The sequence below is a fragment of the Hemitrygon akajei genome, chromosome 14 (genome assembly GCF_048418815.1).
Source record: "Hemitrygon akajei chromosome 14, sHemAka1.3, whole genome shotgun sequence".
Lineage (NCBI taxonomy): Eukaryota > Metazoa > Chordata > Chondrichthyes > Myliobatiformes > Dasyatidae > Hemitrygon > Hemitrygon akajei.
Genome location: NC_133137.1, coordinates 65177971 through 65197254, shown reverse-complemented (window position 1 = coordinate 65197254; position 19284 = coordinate 65177971). Strand labels below are relative to the sequence as shown.

Sequence of the window (19284 nt, the reverse complement as noted above, 5' to 3'; positions counted from 1 at the left end):
ATAATCTTGGTTTTGATAATTTAAAAGAAAGCAAGCAAGGAGAAACAATTTCCTTTCATTGGTTGATGACTAGAAACCATGAATTCAAAATGACTGGCATAACTAAATATTTATAGGAATTTTGAATGCATTCGTCCCTCATGAATGTGGATTGGATTGTTACATACCCCGTAACTGGGTGTCTTACCAGCAAAGATAGAAGTGTCCGTTGGAGTCCGGAACTATTTTCAAAACAATGTTTATTAGTCAAATATACAAATCAATATCAACAATGCAAATATACAGATAATACACGTTAGCAATACTAAACCTAAAAGTGTGGGTATAATAATAATCAATAATAAACAAGCTCTATCGTTGTGTAAGGGATAATGAATTATCATGGGAAAGTATAAAGTTCAGTTCAGTTCATGTAGGCTGAGGTAGTTGTTGGTTCTTTTGTTGTAACCGTTGGAGGGGGAGAGAGAGAGAGAGAGAGGGGGCAAGCAAACAGTGACAGCTACAGTCATTCAAACCTTCCTTTACTTTCTTGATCCGTCGATGTGTTGTTGTGGCCATTCAGGTGTGACCCCTCTGTCCTTTAGCGAGACCATTCTTCTATGGTGGACTTGTCACCCAGGCATGGGTGGACACACACACAAGCCCCCACCGGTCTCGCTATAAACACTGTGAGTTAAAATTGACCGATCCTTCGTTCGGTCTCCGATGCCCCACACTTTCTCGTGGGTTCCAATACTTAAGCAGTGCTCACTAGTGTGTCTCTTGGTGCGTCTCCTGGTGTGTCTGAGGGGTGTTTCCCCAGACCTCACTTTTATCCCTACTCACGCGGTCTCAGGTGTCAATCAGTTTTGAATGGCTTAGCCCATCAAACCAGCCCACTCCGGCTGTCCACTGAGGAATTTTAATGAACAGAATAGTACCAAGTAAACAGCCCTCTCCGGAGCCGTGAGTCTTACAGAAGTCATAATATGCTCTGTCTCCCCCGGTGTTATCTCGCCCTTGTCTGAAGCAAATGTTCCAGTCCCATTATGTTTTGTTCCATCTCTTTCTCTCTCATTAACAGCCTGGCATCAGTAACGGTTTGTAATTCTCCCAGAGGAGGGGGACATGGGCAACCTTGCACCCTTCTGCCCATCAGAGCTGTTCATCCTTCGTAACAGGATGCTGTTGGAAAGTCCAGAAGGCAGTCAAATGTACTTCAGCAGATTATGGATAAATGTCTGTGTGTGAGATTAAACTGCAAATCTTTTAATGAATTGACATGAGCAGGGTGGATTGAACAACTGCTTAAGTGCTGTAAGATCGGATATCAAGAGCTTTGTGAAACAGTAACCTAATGTCAACATCTAGGAAGATTTCAAAGTTTTGCCCAAGAGGTTTTAAAAAATGAGATTTACTGTGATGGTGCAGAATATCTGGAAAGTCCCCTGCTGAACAGATGAATTCATTTAGGGTGTTCACAAGCATAAAAGGCTTTGATAGTGTAAATAAAGAAATGGCTTTCAGTAGCAAAGAATTAGTAGAGAACCCAGCGTTAGGGTAATTGACAACAGAATTGAGCTGTCAAGAGGCAAAAATGCTGAAAGAAAAAGTAACAATGCATTTTAAATTTTTAAGTGTTTTTTTGAAAGATAGTGAAAGCAAATATCTTGGGAAAGGGAATCTTCTGGATTTGCAGGACAATGGGAAATTAATGGGGGGGATATGTCTTCTTTCCAAACTGTTGTAGGTGCAATATGCAAAATGGAGGCTATCCATATTGTGTTCATCTTTGTCTCGAATATTGAGAACTTACAATGGGGTTCACCTTGGGTATATTCAGAAAGTGTTAAACCTCAAACCCAAGTCTTAAGAAGGAAAAAAGAACCTAACTTTAGTTTTTTTGGATAACATTGCATAATTCCACTATGTCACAGACATCCAGTTTTCAAATTCTCTGAATCTCAGTTTCCTCTTTTCCTGTAATCCGGACATCCCACCATTCCTGGAAGTTCTGGGGGTCTTCTGCATATTGATAGCAGCTCCCTGATGCCTGCAAATTATATACAATATCTCAGAAATCAATTTTTTGAGAGCGAGCGGGAGGGGGAGAGAGACAGACAGACGGAGAGAGCAAGTGACGAACGTAGCGCAAGAGTGACAGAAAGAGCATCCTGATTGGTCTCTCTTTGTGCTAAGTAGACCTATCAGTTTTCTCTGTTGGTGGGCTTTCCAGTCGACCTCGCTCTCTCTTTCATTGTCGCATCAGTTCAGTTTAGTGTCCTGCAGCGCCATGGCAGAGTGTTCCAAAAAAAATGCAAAATGTACTTCACCCCAGACTACATAAGGGTCAAAAATAATGACCGTGTTGCTCACTGTACTGTTTGCAACAGTGACTTTTCTATTGCCCATGGTGGGTTAAATGATTGTAAAAGACATGTTGAGGTGAGTTTAACAGGTGTCATTCATTCATTAGCGTAGCTAATCTTATTTAAATTAGCTGGATAGCTGCTAAGGAGCTACTCTATTGATTGTACTACGCGATGAGGCCAAAATCCCTGTAAACTTGCTTAAAGTTGTAATAGAATTAAAAAAAATGACTCCATGATCATATAATATAAGTACATATTTTAATGTCACATTTTTTGCATAAGACAATATAATAGGGATACACCTTATGTTTTTATTTCTTTTATACATATTGTGGAGGCTAAGCGCAGGGAAGGCTGCTCAAGTATTTCACAGTTCTTTTCAGCAGAAAACCAAAGTCTGACAGAAGGTTACTAGAGCTGAGGTGTACTTTACAAAATAGTCCACAAGGAATGTGTGTGTGTGTGTGTGTGTGTGTGTGTGTGTGTGTGTGTGTGTGTGTGTGTGTGTGTGTGTGTGTGTGTGTGTGTGTGTGTGTGTGTGTGTGTGTGTGTGTGTGTGTGTAAATAGTTTCAATATGTGATCAAATAAATTGTTGTGTTCTTACATAATCAAATGTCCTGTATGCCCTTGGAGGTCGACTGGGGGGGGGGGGGGGTGCTCCCTCCCCGAAATGAGATTTTGCAGGGTGGAATGTCTGGTAATCTCACTTCCTAGATGTCAAACGTACATTTTTTTGACTTGTGTATTCAGATAAATATTGGGACTATCCCTTGGCCCAGCTCAACAGTATCCTTTGTCAGGCTCTCCTTCTTGATATTTAAATTTATAAAGATTGTAATGATTAGCTTTATTTGACACATGTATATAGAAACATGCAGTCAAATGTGTCGTTTGCTTCAATGACGAGTGCAGTCTGAGTATGTGCCAGATGCAACCTACAAGTATTATAATGTTTCAGGTGCCAACATATTATGCCCACAACTTACTAACCTGAAACGTGTGTCTTTGGAGTGTGGAAGGAAACCGGAGCACCTAGAGGAAACCCATGCAGTCATGGGAAGAGTATACAAATTTCTTACAGACAGTATTGGGAATTGAACCCTAATTGCTGGCACTGTAAACATCATGCTAGCCTCCAGGCTACCATGCTGCCACACGGCTACAAATTTGTAGCTGTCAATGCTTACTTACATTTTGTCTTGTTAAATTAAGCTCTTCCCTTCTTTCCATATTTATGACCCTTCTGGTGTGGCAGCCTCCAAGCAACACTTTCTGAATTTTTAGATGAAATCTTTTTGTTACTGTAGCTTCTTGATTCTAAGAGGTTTGATACATTTAACCATTTCCTCTGCTCTGCAGCAGTATTGCTTGTCTTCTTTCCGTTCACTGCCATCCAACTTTATTTTTAAAGGTATCTCCAGCTGTACAGCTCTAGCCTAATTATCAGAGAACCGTCATCAGTATGCTATTCCACAGTACCTTATTGTTGACTTGAAGTCAACTTGCATAGGTGGTGATGATCATAAAAACTAAGTTTGACTCCTTGCAGCAATTATACTATCCAATTAAATCCTTAATGAGTATGAGTATTTTATGACTTTATGTGGCTGGGCCAAAGTCATTTGTGGCTCTTCCCAAAAAAATATTCTTTGCTTCATTAGTCTCCTTGGTTTCTTACTCACCCTGACTTCAACACAAAGTTGTGTATTTGATTGTTTGCATACCATGTCCTGTCTATAAAACAGGATTTCCTGAACCTTCAGTGACAACAAATTTTACTGAACTTGCATGATATTTAAGGTTGTATATTATTTGCTGGTTACTATTAGTAACTCCTAAAGCTGCAGCATACATTAATTCCACCTTGTCATATTTCACCTACCAGTCTGTTATCTCTCATTGTTCTCCTTACTTAGCTCCTTGTCTTCCAATGCAGCAGTACTCACTCTGATTCACAAATTAATCAGTGACTTCATTGTAACTGCCTTAACGTATTTAAAAAAAAAAGCAAATAGTTATCCAACACTACTTGCAATGCCGTGGCTTCAGCTGAATTTGATAAGTGCACCTGTTTTCAAAAGTAGTAACTGTACAGTGCTTTTATATTGTCTGTTGTAATTGTTTCTCGCCTTACCCACTGAAACACATTTTACAGATCTGTGATCACTTTGTGGTTGTCTGATGGCTGTCAAGAAGCTAATATGTTCATTTACTCTTATTATTGTAATTTTTGTTCCAGATTCATGCTTGGGCTTTCAGGTGTTCCAGCTATTATTCAGTTCGTGGGATTCCTTTTCCTTCCAGAAAGTCCACGGTGGTTAATGCAGAAAGGAAAGACTCAGAGAGCACGCAGAGTACTGAGTCGGATTCGTAAAACGCAAAATATTGAGGAAGAATATGAATCCATCAAAAACAGCATTGAGGAAGAAGAGCGAGAAGCAGGAGAAGGTAAGCTTCTGAATGAAAGTTAATTATTTCTTTGCTGTTTTAGAGTGAAGGGAAGGATGCCAATAGTTAAAGCTTTGGTCTAGTGTTAACTCACTTCGAGGATAAGATTAGTTGAGTATTCATTTTACTCCTCATTATATTAAGGAAAGGGAAAATATTATATCTGATCTTTTAGCTGAGATCTTAAAGAACAATAGATTGAAGAACCTATGAGTTAGATGTCTGAAAAAATATTTGTGCTCTGAATTAATTTTGGAAGGTGCATTTTGTCAATGTTAGCGAAGTCTTGAAGTAAATTTATTATCAAAGTACATATACGGTATGTTACCATATTACTTAATCATTTTCTTACAGCTATTTACAGGAAAAATAGAGATACAATAGAACTTATTTTAAAAACTATCCATATGTGCAAAAGACGGCAAACTGCAAATAAAAAATATACCGAGAACATGGGTTGTAGAGTCCTTGAAAGTGAGTCTGTAGGTCGTGTAATCTGTTCAGAGTTGTGAGTGAAGTTATCCATGTCAGTTCAGGAGCCTGATCGTTGTTGATAATAACTTTTCCTGAACCCGGTGGTGTTGGACCGAAGGCTTCTGTACCTCCTGTTGGTAGTCCAGAGAAGAGAGCATGGCCTGAATGATGCAGTTCTCTGAGGAATGCTGCTTTCCTGTGCCAGCGCTCCATGTAAATGTACTCAAAGGTGGGAAAGGCTTTGTCTTTGATGGACTGGGCTCTATCTGCCACTTTCTGTAGTTGTTTTGGTTTCTGGACATTGGTATTTCTATTCCAGACCATGATGCAATCAGTTAGGATACTCTCCACTGTGCATGATACAAGCATAATCGAAACAAAATAGATACTGCCTCCAATTGTTTAGAACTACACTACAGACAAGTAGTTATTTCATTTGAAACTATAGTTCACAGTGAGTGAATTCTATCTGTTACGTTCCCCAGTAACCGGGTGACTTACCAGCAAAGATAGAGAGGTCCGCTGAAGCCTGATGATACTATTTTCAAATGTTTTATTTATAAAGGGGCACAAACGTATGGTTAATACAAAACATTCAGATCATATACATCGTCAAAACTCAATCTAAAGCACAGGTATAGTAATAATCAATCAAAAATAAGCTCTATCATTGTCTAGGGGATACTGAGTCCAATGGAATATAAGAGTCACTCAAAGTCTGCAGGCTTCCCCGTTTCGGGAACCGCTGGCATTTCACGTGTTGGAGAGAGAGAAAAGGAACACTTGCCCGTCGTCCTTGCGAAGCAAATCCCTGCTGTTAGTTAAAGCGGTTTTTCCTTTTGGGTCCAGCCACAGACACCCGATCCGGAATCTAACGCACGTGGCTTCCTTCAGAATGGCTTCCCGCTCCGACGGGAAGCACTATCGTGTCTTCTTCGTGTGTCTCCTTGGTGCGTCTGAGGCCCCGCCTCGGCAGCCCACCTTTTATCTGGACTGGCAGGGTTGTAGATGTCAATCAGGGTGGGGGATGAGGCAATCTTTCCCCCATCACCCATCTCACATTGCCCTGAGGGTTTGCACGTAGTCCAGTTCCTTATTCCACAAAGGTGTCTCCCAAGACAATGGCTATGTCCAAGGCTTTTGTCTTGCTGAGCGGCCAGCCCACATTCCAAACCGTAAGGCTCTCTCTCTTGCGATTCTCACAAAGGAGGGGGCTGAGGTCATGACATATCAACTTTTAAAAGGAGCTGCAATAATCAATTGTCAAAAAGAGGTGACTAGTAAAATGATTTAAAAAAAATCAAATATTTCTGAAAGTTGTGCAATTCAAACACATAATATTTTTCCCCACCATTTTCAACATGATCAAAGTGCCTAAAATTAAAAAAAATCTGCCATTTGAAGTGAAAAAGGAGAGAGATGTTTAAGAGGGTTTGGATTGAAATAAATCGACTTTATTTCTTATATCCTTCACATACATGAGGAGTAAAAATCTTTACATTATGTCTCCCTCTAAATGTGCAATGTGCAATCATAGTCATTTATAATAAATAGAACAGTCAATATAACATAGAAATACACTCAAATCAGCATGAGTTCATCAGTTTGATAGCCTGGTGGAAGAAGTTGTCCCGGAGCCTGTTGGTCCTGGCTTTTATGCTGTGGTACCGCTTCCCAGATGGTAGCAGCTAGAATAGATTGTGATTGGGGTGACTCATATCCCCCAGTGATCCTTGGGGCTCTTTTTACACACCTGTCCTTGTAAATGTCCTGAATCATGGGAAGTCCACAACTACAGATGTACTGGGCTGTCCGTACCACTCTCTGCTGTATCCTGCAATTAAGGGAGGTCCAGTTCCCATACCAGGCAGTGATGCAGCCAGTCAGGATGCTCTCAATTGTGCCCCCTGTAGTAAGTTCTTAGGATTTGGGGGCCCATACCAAACTTCCTCAACCGTCTGAGGTGAAAGAGCCACTGTTGTGCCTTTTTCACCACATAGTTGGTGTGTACAGACCACGTGAGGTCCTCGGTGATGTGGATGCTAAGGATCTTAAAGCTGTATACCCTCTCAACCCCAGATCCATTGATATCAATAGGGATTAGCCCGTCTCCATTCCTCCTGTAATCCACAGCTATCTCCTTTGTTTTTGCGACATTGAGGAAGAGGTTGTTTTCTTGACACCACTGTGTCAGAGGCATTACTTCTTCCCTGTAGGCCACCGCATTATTATTTGAGATAAGGCCAATCAATGTAGTGTCGTCGGCAAATTTAATTAGCAGATTAGAGTTGTGGTTGGTGACACAGTCATAGGTATACAGGGAGTAAAGGAGGGAACTCAGGACACAGTCCTGAGGGGCTTTTGTGTTGAGAGTCAGAGGGGTGGAGGTGAGGGAGCCCACTCTTACCACCTGCTGGCAATCTGACAGGAAGTCTGGGAACCAGCTGCACAAGGCAGGGTCAAGGTCAAGGTCTCTGAGCTTCCTGTCGAGCCTGGATGGAATTATGGTGTTGAATGCTGAACTGTAGTCCAAGAACAGCATTCTCACATAAGCAGCCTTCTTCTCCAGATGTGTAAGGATGGTATGTAGAGCAGTGGCTATTGAGAGAATGAACACACAATATAGTTAACTCATGGGTGGAGGGAAATCCTTGGTGAAAGAAGAATTTGAGTTTTGGTACTGAAAATGGAATTGCAGAAGCAGGTGAGGTGAAGAACTGGGATTTTTTGTTTGAATTGAGAAGACATGCTGAAATCTAGTGGCACAAGTTCGTGAAAAGCCCATTGTCAGAATGAAGTAAAAATATAAAAGATCTTTTGAGCCTCTGTGCTAGGTGAGTGAGGGATTGGTCATGATTCTGTAAACAGGGTGGCAAATTCCATACCCTTTTGGATCATGATAATGGATTATCATTTTGTGAGCCCAGTCATCATGTTGTCTTACATAAGTGTTGGCCTGAGTGTAGATAACAAGATGCATTCAGAGTAGAAGGATATTTTTACCCATAAAAAGCAGGCTTGGAGAAATTTGCTATTAAGAGTGTGCCCGTTTTTGACATTGTAATGACTAACTGTGCAGATGTCCAGCCGTGGTTGAAAGCCCTTTCAGATCAACAACTACTACCGGGTTCCACCTGACCAATAAAGTTATATTCATTGTGCAGTAATACACACCATTGAGGAGCCCTAACTTAATTAATTGGGGGCATTAGACCCTCTGTTCCGCCCAAGCAGATGCTACAGTCAGGCTTGGAAATTATTAAAAATAGTAAGTTGCCTTTTGATGAAGTGACAAAACAAACTGATGAAGGTAGAATGGTAGATGTGGTGTATATAGATTTTGGTAAGTTGTTTGACAATGTTTCTCATGTTAGGCTCATTCAGAAAGTTAGGAGGGATCCAGGGAAACTTGGCTACATGGATTCAGAATTGACTTGCCCTCAGAAGGCAGAGGGTGGTAGTAGATGGAGTATATTCTGCTTTAATATCTGTGACTACTGGTGTTCTGCAGGGATCTGCTCTGGAACCCTTGCTCTTTGTGATGATTTTTTTTTCCATTAATAAATGAATTGGAAAAGTAAGTGAAAGAGTGGGTTAATAAGTTTGGAAACTGGTGGTGCTGTGGATAGTGCACTATGTTACAATGGGACATTGACAGGATGCAAAGATAGCCTGAGAGGTGTCAGTTGGAGTTCAATTGGAAAAGTGAGAAGTGATACGCTTTGGATGGTCAAGCTTGAAGTCAGAGTAATTTTAATGATAAAAATGTAGATAGAAAGGGGAAATAAATTGAGGATTAAAGAACTGCATTCTTCAACAATGCAAATAGTGATCTTCTAGTATAAAAAAAGTGTTATCTGTATTATTTAGTAGGTTGATTACAGACTTTGAGAGACTGAACCATTTACTCCTATTATCAAGTCAAAAATTCCTTTGTGATTGAGATGCATGGTTACTGCCCTCAAGGTGTAACCTGAAGCCCTTGGTAAAACACAAACCTATTTCTCCAAACTCAGATTGTTGCACCTAGCGTGATGAATGAGTTGCATATACTTGACAGAAACTGTATGAATGGGCACAACAATATCAGAATCGGGTTTGATTATCACCAGCATACAATGTGAAATTTGTTAACTTAGCAGCAGCAGTTCAATGCAATATATAATATAGAAGGTAAAAAGCCAAAATATAATAACAAATAAATAAGTAAATCAATTACACTATACATATATTGAATAGATTAAAAATCGTGCAAAAAACAGAATTAATATATTTTTTTAAAAAGTGAGGTAGTGTCCAAGAGTTCAATGTCCATTTAGGAATCTGATGGCAGAGGGGAAGAAGCTGTTCCTGAATCACTGAGTGTTTGCCTTCAGGCTTCTGTACCTCCTATCTGATGGTAACTGTGAGAAAAGGGCATGCCCTTGGTGCTGGAGGTCCTTAATAATGGACTCTGCCTTCCTGAGACACCGCTTCCTAAAGATGTTCTGGGTACTTTGTAGGCTAGTGCCCAAGATGGAGCCGACTAAATTTACAGCCTTCTTTAGCTTTTTCGGTCCTGTGCAGTAGCCCCTGCGCTCCCCCCACCCATACCAGATAGTGATGCTCTCCACAATATATCTATAGAAATTTTTGAGTGCATTTGTTGACATACCAAATTTCTTCAAATTCCTAATGAAGTATAGCTGCTGTCTTGCCTTCTTTATAACTGCATCGATATGTTGAGACCAGGTTAGATCCTCTGAGCAGCTTCAAGTTCCTGGATGTCAAGATCTCTCTCTCTCTCTCTCTCTCTCTCTCTCTCTCTCTCTCTCTCCCCCCCCCCCCCCCCCCCACTTCTGACCCCTCAATGAGAATTTGTACAGTATGTGTTCCTTCATCTTACCTATCTTGAAGTCCAGAATCAGCTCTTCCATCTTAATGACATTGAGTGCCAGGTTGTTCCTGTGGCACTACTCCACCAGTTAGCATTTCTCACTCCTGTACGCCCTCTCGTCAGCACCTGAGATTCTACCAACACTGGTTGTATCATCAGCAAATTTACAGATGGTACTTGAGCTATGCCTACCACACAGTCATGTATATATAGACAGTAGAGCAGTGGGCTAAGCACACACCCCTGAGGTGTGCCAGTGTTAATTGTCAGCGAAGAGGTTATGTTATCACCAATCCACACAGACTGTGGTCTTCTGGTTGGGAAGTCAAGGATCCAATTACAGAGGGTGGTACAGAGGCCCAGGTTCTGCAACTTCTCAATTAGGATTGTGGGAATGATGGTATTAAATGCTAAGCTATAGTTGATGAACAGCATCCTGACGTAGGTGTGTTGTCTAGGTGGTCTAAAGCCGTGTGGAGAGCCATTGAGATTGTGTCTGCCATTGACCTATTGTGGCGATAGGCAAATTGCAGTGGGTCCTGGTGCTTGCTGAGGCAGCAGTTCAGTTTGGTCATGACCACTCTTTCAAAGCATTTCATCACTGTCAGTGTGAGTGCTACCAGGCGATAGTCATTAAGGCAGCCCACGTTATTCTTCTTTGGCACTGGTATAATTGTTGCCTTTTTGAAGCAAGTGGGAACTTCTGCCTGTAGCAGTGAGAGGTTGAAAATGTCTTTGAATACTCCCACCAGTTGGTTGGCACAGGTTTTCAGAACCTTACTAGGTATTCCATCGAGACCTTCCGCCTGGCGAGGGTTCACTCTCTTTAAAGACAGCCTAACATTGGCCTCTGAGACAGAGATCACAGGGTCACTGGGTGCAGCAGGGATCTTCACAGCTGTAGTTATATTCTCCCTTTCAAAGTGGGCATAGAAGGCATTGAATTCATCTGGTAGTGAAGTATCGATATGTAGTGAATTTTAATCTGTTTGCAACACTTCTCCATTTTGGTTTGATGGCCCTTGTTCTATGCATTGTCATCATTGTGTTCTGATCTACTGTGAGGCTATCAATTTTCAGGTTATGATGGTTATTGTTATTTGAGAAGCTGAAAAAAAGTGTAGACATGCTGGAATGTTTTTCCGTTTAAAAGAAACATGACCTGCTGATTCGTGAGTTTAGTATGTACAAGGTTTCTCATTTGCCACAAATACATATTATTTATGTACTTTTAAAAATTGTGCTGCACCCAGTGTCTGTGAAAACCCAACAGAGATGTCCTCTTCCTTCAAAGAATGGGGTTTCCCTTCCTCTGCCATTGGTGCTACCCTCACTCACATCTCCCCCATTTCCTTACCCCACCTTTCTGCTGCCTTAATGGTGATAGAGTTCCACTTATCCTTGCCTTACTAGCACATGAGCTTCTACATCCAACACATCATTCTCTACAACATCTGTCATCATCAAAGAGATCCTACCACCAAACACATGTTTTCCTCTCCCCTTCTCTGCAGATCTCTGCCTCCGTGATCCCCTTGTCGATTTGTCTCCCCCGCTAATCTCCCTCCTGGCACTTAGAGTCATAGAAAAGTACAGTACAGAAACAGGCCCCTTGGTCCATCTAGTCTGTGCCAAGCTATTTAAACTGCCTGCTCCATCAACCTGCACCAAAACTATTACTATCCATGTACCTATCCAAACTTCTCTTAAATGCTGAAATCCAGCTCCTTCCACCTTCTCACAACTCTCTGAGTGAAGAAGTTGCCCCTCACGTTCCCCTTAAACTTCTCACCTTTCACCCTTAACCCATGACCTCTCGTTGTAGTCCCACCCAACCTCTGGGAAAAGCCTGCTGGATTTACCCTATCTATACCCCTCAGAACTCTGTAAACCTCCATCAAACCTCTTTTCAATCCTCTATGTTCCAAGGAATAAACTCCTAATCTGTTTAATCTTTCCTTGTAACTCAGGTCCTCCAGACCTGACAATATCCTTGTAAATTTTCTCAGTACTTTTTTTTCTTTCCCAGTAGGTATAAGACCACAACGCACACAATACTCCAAATTAGGCTTTATCTCTACAAGCGGACCTGCCCATTCACCTCCCCCACCCCCCTCACACTTCCATGCAAGCCCCAAATAGTCGTTACAGGTGAGGCAGCACTTTGCTGTGAATCTGATGGAGTCATCTATTGTGTCTGGTGTTCCCGACGCAGCCTCCTGAACGTTGGTAAGACCAGTTGTAAATTGGGGGAACTGCTTCATGAATCAACTCTGGAGCTTCACAGGGCTCAGCAATTTGCGGCGGACCAATCGATTTACAGCTAGAGCTTTGCGCAAGTCAAGGAGAAGAGTTTAATAAAGGAGCATTTCACGGGGATCAGCACATTAGCAGTGGGCCAATCGATTTGCAATTCATTAGCAGGAGCAAATAAAAGTAAAGCAAGGTTAAATCAGAGTTGCCATCGTGTGAGGGGACCAGTGTAGGAATGGGAACTTGAGGCTTTGGCGAGGAGACACAGGTATGTAGCAAGTAAGGCTTTTCTAGTGGTTGAATAAGAAGTCACTAAATTACAGCTAATTAAATAAAGGGATGATGCAGGATCAGGTGATGTGCTGTAGCTGCATAATGTGGGAGCTGGTGGAGCCCATTGTTATTCCTGGTGACCACATATGCAGCAATTGTTGGATGCTTGAGGTACTCTGGCTCAAAGTTGATGGTCTGGAATCTGAGCTTCAAACACTGGTACATGAGGGAGAGTTACCTGGATTCTCTGTCTCAAGAGGTGGTGCATACAAAAGCTAAAGGATCATGCATACGAAGTGCCAAGAGTAGTGGGAAACAGGAAGATTGGGAAAAGTGTAAGAAGCAACAAAGCACCACTAAACGAGCGATAAGGAAAGGGAAGGTAAATTAAGAAAATAAACTAGCACAAAATATAAAAATGGATAGTAAGTTTTTCTTTATAATTATATAAAGCAGAAAAGGGTGGCTAAAGTGAATGTAGGTCTGTTGGAGGACGAGAAGGGGGAATTGATATTGGGTAATGAGGAAATGGCCGAGGCTTTGACTAACTTTGAGAGCCCAGGTCTTCCTGGTGGAGGACACGTTGAACATGCCAAAGAGATGTTATGAATGAGATGGAGTTGAGGACCTCAGTAAAATAGCTATCACTAAAGAGGTAATGCTAAGCAAACTTGTGGGCTTGAAGATCAATAAGTCCCCTGGTCCTGATGGGATGCATCCCAGGGTACTGAAAGAAATGGCAGAAGTTATAATAGAGGCTTTGGTGATAATTTACCAAAGTTCTCTGGATTCTGGGCAGGTCCTGGCAGATTGGAAGACTACGAATGTCATGCCACTGTTCAAAAAAGGATGTAGGCAAAAGGCAGGTAACTATAGGCCAGTTAGTTTAACAGCTGTAGTTGGGGAAAATGCTTGAAGTTATCATTAAAGAAGAAATAGCAAGGCATCTGGGAAGAAATGGATCCATCAGGCAGATGCAGCATGGATTCAGCAAAGGCAGGTCCTGTTTGACAACATAAACATGTGAAAATCTGCAGATGCTGGAAATTCAAGCAACACACACAAAATGCTGGTGGAGCGCAGCAGGCCAGGCAGCATCTATAGGAAGAAGTACAATCGACGTTTTGGGCCAAGACCCATTTGTCAGGACTAACTGAGAAGAGATAGTAAGAGATTTGAAAGTGGGAGGGGGAGGGGAAGATCTGAATTGATAGGAGAAGACGGGAGGGGGAGGTATGGAGCTAAGAGCTGGAAAATTGATTTGCAAAAGGGATACAGAGCTGGAGAAGGAGGAGGATCATGTTACGGGAGGCCTAGGGAGAAAGAAAGGGGGAGGGGAGCACCAGAGGAAGATGGAGAGCAGGCAAGGAGTGATTGTTGACTCACCAATACATAGAAGGCCACACTGGGAGCACCGGACGCAGTATATCGCACCAGCTGACTCGCAGGTGAAGTGTCGCCTCACCTGGAAGGACTATCTGGGGCCCTGAATGATGGTGAGGGAGGAAGTCTAAGGGCAGGTGTAGCACTTGTTCTGCTTACAAGGATAAGTGCCAGGAGGGAGATCGGTGGGAAGGGTTGGGGGAAGGACGAATGGACAAGGGAGTCGCATAGGGAGCGATCCCTGCGGAAAGCAGAAAAGCAGTGAGAGGGAAAGATGTGAAAGGTTTGTGGATAAACCTCATAGTTCCCACACCCCGCACTTGCTGTTTCTACCACCTATTCCACTGCCAACAACCTCATAGTTCCCACACCCCGCACTTCCCGCTTCTACCTCCTACCCAAGATCCACAAACCTGCCTGTCCAGGTAGACCTATTGTCTCAGCTTGCTGCTGCCCCACCAAACTCATTTCTGCATACCTCAACACTGTTTTATTCCCCCCATTGTTTAAATCTTCCCACCAATGTTCATGACACTTCTCATGCTTTGAATTTTTTCAATGATTTTAATTTCCCTGGGCCCCACCGCCTTTTCTTCACCATGGATGTCTAGTCCCAGTTTACCTCCAACCCCCACCAGGAAGGCCTCAAAGCTCTCTGCTTATTTTTGGATTCCAGACCTAGCCAGTTCCCCTCTACCAGCACTCTCCTCCATCTAGCGGAATTAGTCTTCACTCTTAATAATTTATCCTTTGGCTCCTCCCACTTCCTCCAAACTAAAGGTGTAGCCATGGGCACCTGTATGGGTCCCAGCTGTGCCTGCCTTTTTGTTGGCTTTGTGGAACAGTCCATGTCAAGCCTATACTGGTATCCGTCCCCAACTTTTCCTTTGCTACATCGATGACTGCATTGCTGCCGCTTCCTGCAGGCATGCTGAGCTCGTTGACTTTATTAACCTTGCCTCCAACTTTCACCCTGCCTTCAAATTTACCTGGTCCATTTTCGACACCTCCCTTCCCTTTCTTGATCTTTCTGTCTCCATCTCTGGAGACAGCTTATCTACTGATATCTAGTATAAGCCTACTGACTCTCACAGCTACCTGGACTATTCCTCTTCCCACCTGGTCTCTTGCAAAAATGCCATCCCCTTCTCGCAACTCCTCCATCTCCGCCACATCTGCTCTCAGGATGAGGCTTTTCATTCCAGGATGAAGGAGATGTCTTCCTTTTTTAAGGAAAGGGGCTTCCCTTCCTCCACCATCAACTCTGCTCTCAAACACATCTCTCCCATCTGCCTCACCCCATCCTCCTGCCACCCCACTCGGGATAGAGTTCCCCTTGTCCTCACCTACCACCCCACCAGCTTCCAGGTCCAACATATAATTCTCCGCAACTTCTGCCACCTCCAACGGGATCCCACCACCAAGCACATCTTTCCCTCCCCCCCTTTTCTTCTTTCCGCAGGTATCACTCCCTACGCGACTCCCTTGTCCATTCATTCCCCCCCATCCCTTTCCACCAATCTCCCTCCCAGCACTTATCCTTGTAAGCGGAACAAGTGCTACACCTGCCCTTATACTTCCTCCCTCACCACCATTCAGGGCCCCAGACAGTCCTTCCAGGTGAGGCGACACTTCATCTGTGAGTCGGCTAGTGTAGTATACTGCTTCCTGTGCTCCCAGTGTGGCCTTCTATATATTGGTGAGCGCCAACGCCAATTGGGAGACCGTTTTGCTGAACGATTATGCTTTGTCCGCCAGAGAAAGCAGAATCTTCCAGTGGCCACACATTTTAATTCCATGTCCCATTCCCATTCTGATATGTCTATCCATGGCCTCCTCTAATGTCAGGATGAAGCCACACTCAGGTTGGAGGAACAACATCTTATATTCCGTCTGGGTAGCCTCCAACCTGATGGCATGAACATTGATTTCTCTAACTTCTGTTAATGCCCCTCCTCCCCTTCTTATCCCATCCATTATTTACTTATTTATTATTTTCCCCTTTTTTCTCTCTCTGTTCCTCACAGAATCATTCCTTGCCTGTTCTCCATCTTCCTCTGGTGCTCCCCTCCCCCCTTCTTTCTCCCTAGGCCTCCCGTCCCATGATCCTGCCCCTTCTCCAGCTCTGTATCCCTTTTGCCAATCAACTTTCCAGCTCTTAGCTTCATCCCTCCCCATCCTGTCTTCTCCTATCATTTCAGATCTTCCCCTCCCCCTCCCACTTTCAAATCTCTTACTGTCTCTTCTTTCAGTTAGTCCTGACGAAGGGTCTTGGCTCAAAACGTCAATTGTGCTTCTTCCTATAGATGCTGCCTGGCCTGCTGCGTTCAACCAGCATTTTCTGTGTGTTTCCTGTTTGACAAACTTGCTTGAGTTCTTTGAGGATATAATGAACGCAGAGGATAGAGGGGAGCAGATGAACGCTATTTACTTGGATTTCCAGAAGACGTTCAATAAAGTGCCACATTAAAGACATCCATAAGATAAGGATAAGGATGCATAGAGGTGGGGGTGATGTATTAGCATGGATAGAGAATTGATTAACTGATAGAAAGCAGGGAGTTGGGATACATGAGTGTTACTCTGGTTGGCAATCAGTGGTGAGTGGTGTGCTGCAGGTGTACTGGGACCACAACTGTTCACTATATACATTAATGATCTGGAAGAGGGGACCCGAGTGTATGGTATTTAAGTTTGCTGATGACACTAAATTGAGTGGAAAAGCAAATTGTGTAGAAGATACGGAGAGTCTGAAAAGAGATTTAGATAGGTTAAGTGAGTGGGCAAGGGTCGGGCAGATGGAGTACAATATTGGTAAATGCAAGGTTATCCACTTTGGAAGGAAAAACAGAAGAGCAGATTATTATTTAAATGGTAAAAAATTGCAGCATGCTGCTCTGCAAAAGGTCTTGGGAATGCTTGTGCATGAATCACAAAAGGTTGGTCTGCAGGTGCAGCAGGCCATCAAGAAGGCAAATGGAATGTTGGCCTTCATTGCTAGAGGGATTGAATTTAAGAGCAGGGAGGTTATGCTGCAACTGTACAGGGCACTGGTGAGGCTGCATCTGGAGTACTACATGCAGTTCTAGTCTCCTTACTTGAAGGATATACTGGCTTGGAAACAGTGCAGAGGAGTTTCACCAGGTAGATTCCTGAGATGAGGGGTTAGACTATGAGGATAAATTGAGTCGGCTGGAACTGTACCTGCTGGAATTTAGAAGAAGGAGAGGAGATCTTATAGAAGGATACATAAATTATGAAAGGGATAGATAAGATGGAGGCAGGAAAGTTGTTTCCACTGGTAAGTGAGACTAGACCGAGGGGACATAGCCTCAAGAATTAGGGAGTAGGTTTAGGATGGAGCTGAGAAGGAACTGCTTTTCTCAGTGTTGTGAATCTGTGCAATTCTCTGCTCAATGACTCAGTGGAGGATACCTCAGTAAATATATTTAAGACAAGGTTGGATAGATTTTTGCATAGAAGTGGAATTGAGGGTTATGGGTAAAAGGCAGGTGGGTGGAGATGAGTCCATGGCCAGATCAGCCATGATCTTACTGAATGACGGAATAGGCTTGACAGGCCAGATGGCCTATTCCTGCTCCTTATTTCTTGTGTTCTCTTATGTTCTTGTGTTATGGTCCATCTGCCAGAACTTCCTGGGGGTCAAACATTTTAATTCCATTCTTCCCAGTGGTCAAATAGTTTAATTCCAATTCCCATTCTGACATGTCGGTCATGGACTCCTCTTGTGCCACAATGAGGCCAGCTTCAGGAAGGAGGAGTAACACATTGACATTCATGCCCCAGGGTGGAGGCTACCCAGACAGAATACAATTTCTCCTTCAGGTTAAAAAAAAAACCCTCCCCTTCCCTTCTTCAACTTTTCCCATTCTGGTCTCCTACCTCTTCTCGCCTGCCTATCCCCTCTCCTAGGTTTCGTCCTCCTTCCCTTTCTCCCATGATCCACTCTCTTCTCCAGCCTTTATACCTTTCCTACCCACCTGGCTTTGCCTATTACCTTCTAGCTATCCTCCTTCCCCACTCTCACCTTTTTATTCTGGCATCTTCCCGTGTCCTTTCCAGTCCTGAAGCAGGATCTCTGCTAAATGTCAACTGTTTGTTCATTTCCATGGATGCTGCCTGACCCAAGTTCCTGCAGCATGTTTTGTGTGTTGCTCAGGCTTTAAGGCTTCTTTAATATATAAAAAAAATTGACAGTACAAACTCGACTGTCATGTTTTGTATTGATCATTCTATTGGTTCCTGACAGAAACTTGCAAAGACTTGGAGAACTGTAGCTCAGATCAAATTTGTATTCATTTGGGGTATTGATACGTAAGTCAGCACTTCCCATTACAGTGCTGAAAACAATAATTTGTATAAACTAACCGTTTAGCATTGCTTGCTCATCTCAGTTTGCACGTTGTGTTCATACACCAGACTGTCAAAACCTAATGCTTTGTTTGATAATCCGGAAAGGGTTCTGGTGCATGCCATTCAATTTGGCTAAAACCTGTTTTCTGTAGAGAGATTGTGGGGAAATTGTGCTGCTTCTTAAACGTAACTGTAGCTAAACAAGATCACTTTTGTAAGTGTAACTAAATCCAATTTATTTTTTTTGTAATTTATTTTTTATTGAAGTTCGTCAAACAAACATTTCCATAAGATGTATTTCAGACATTGTACATATATATCATATAATCATATATATCACAAAATCTCCACAAAGTGTTTATCTGGGGTATACACTTAGAGTGGAAAGAAAAAACAATCAAAAGGAAAGAACTATGTACAAGTAGGGAGTGATCTTTTTTTTTTACAACAGATTCATTGATTTGTGAGAATAAAATCAGGCCTATGATGCATTATGTAGTTAAACCATTTTTCCCAGTATGAATCAAGTTGTTCCAGCTTATGATTAACAGATGCTGTTTTCTTCTCCATTTTGTAAATGTCCATTGTGATTTCCATCCATGTATTTAAAGTTGGGCTCTCCTGTGATAACCATTTCCTAGTAAGAGTCTTTTTACCAGCCACCAACAGTATATTCATTAAATATTTATCTCTTTTCAACCATTCTTGAGGTATATATCCAAAATATATGGTCTTACTCTCTAAGGGTATTTCACATTTAAAAATGTCTTGTAGGGCATTGTGTATCCCCCTTCCAATAGTTTTTGATAACAGGGGAGTCCCAAAAATATGATAATGATTTGCATTTTGAT

The 19284-nt window shown here is 42.5% G+C and overlaps 1 protein-coding gene across 4 annotated transcripts in view; it reads left to right on the top strand.

Annotated features, from left to right (window-relative positions):
- Positions 1–19284, top strand: part of LOC140738647 (proton myo-inositol cotransporter-like) — a 209156-nt gene that overhangs the window by 53230 nt on the left and 136642 nt on the right. For all 4 annotated transcript variants that reach the window (XM_073066268.1, XM_073066267.1, XM_073066264.1 and 1 more), the window contains exon 3: positions 4592–4800. In XM_073066268.1, coding sequence (XP_072922369.1) covers positions 4592–4800 — 209 coding nt within the window. The remainder of the gene's footprint in view (positions 1–4591; positions 4801–19284) is intronic.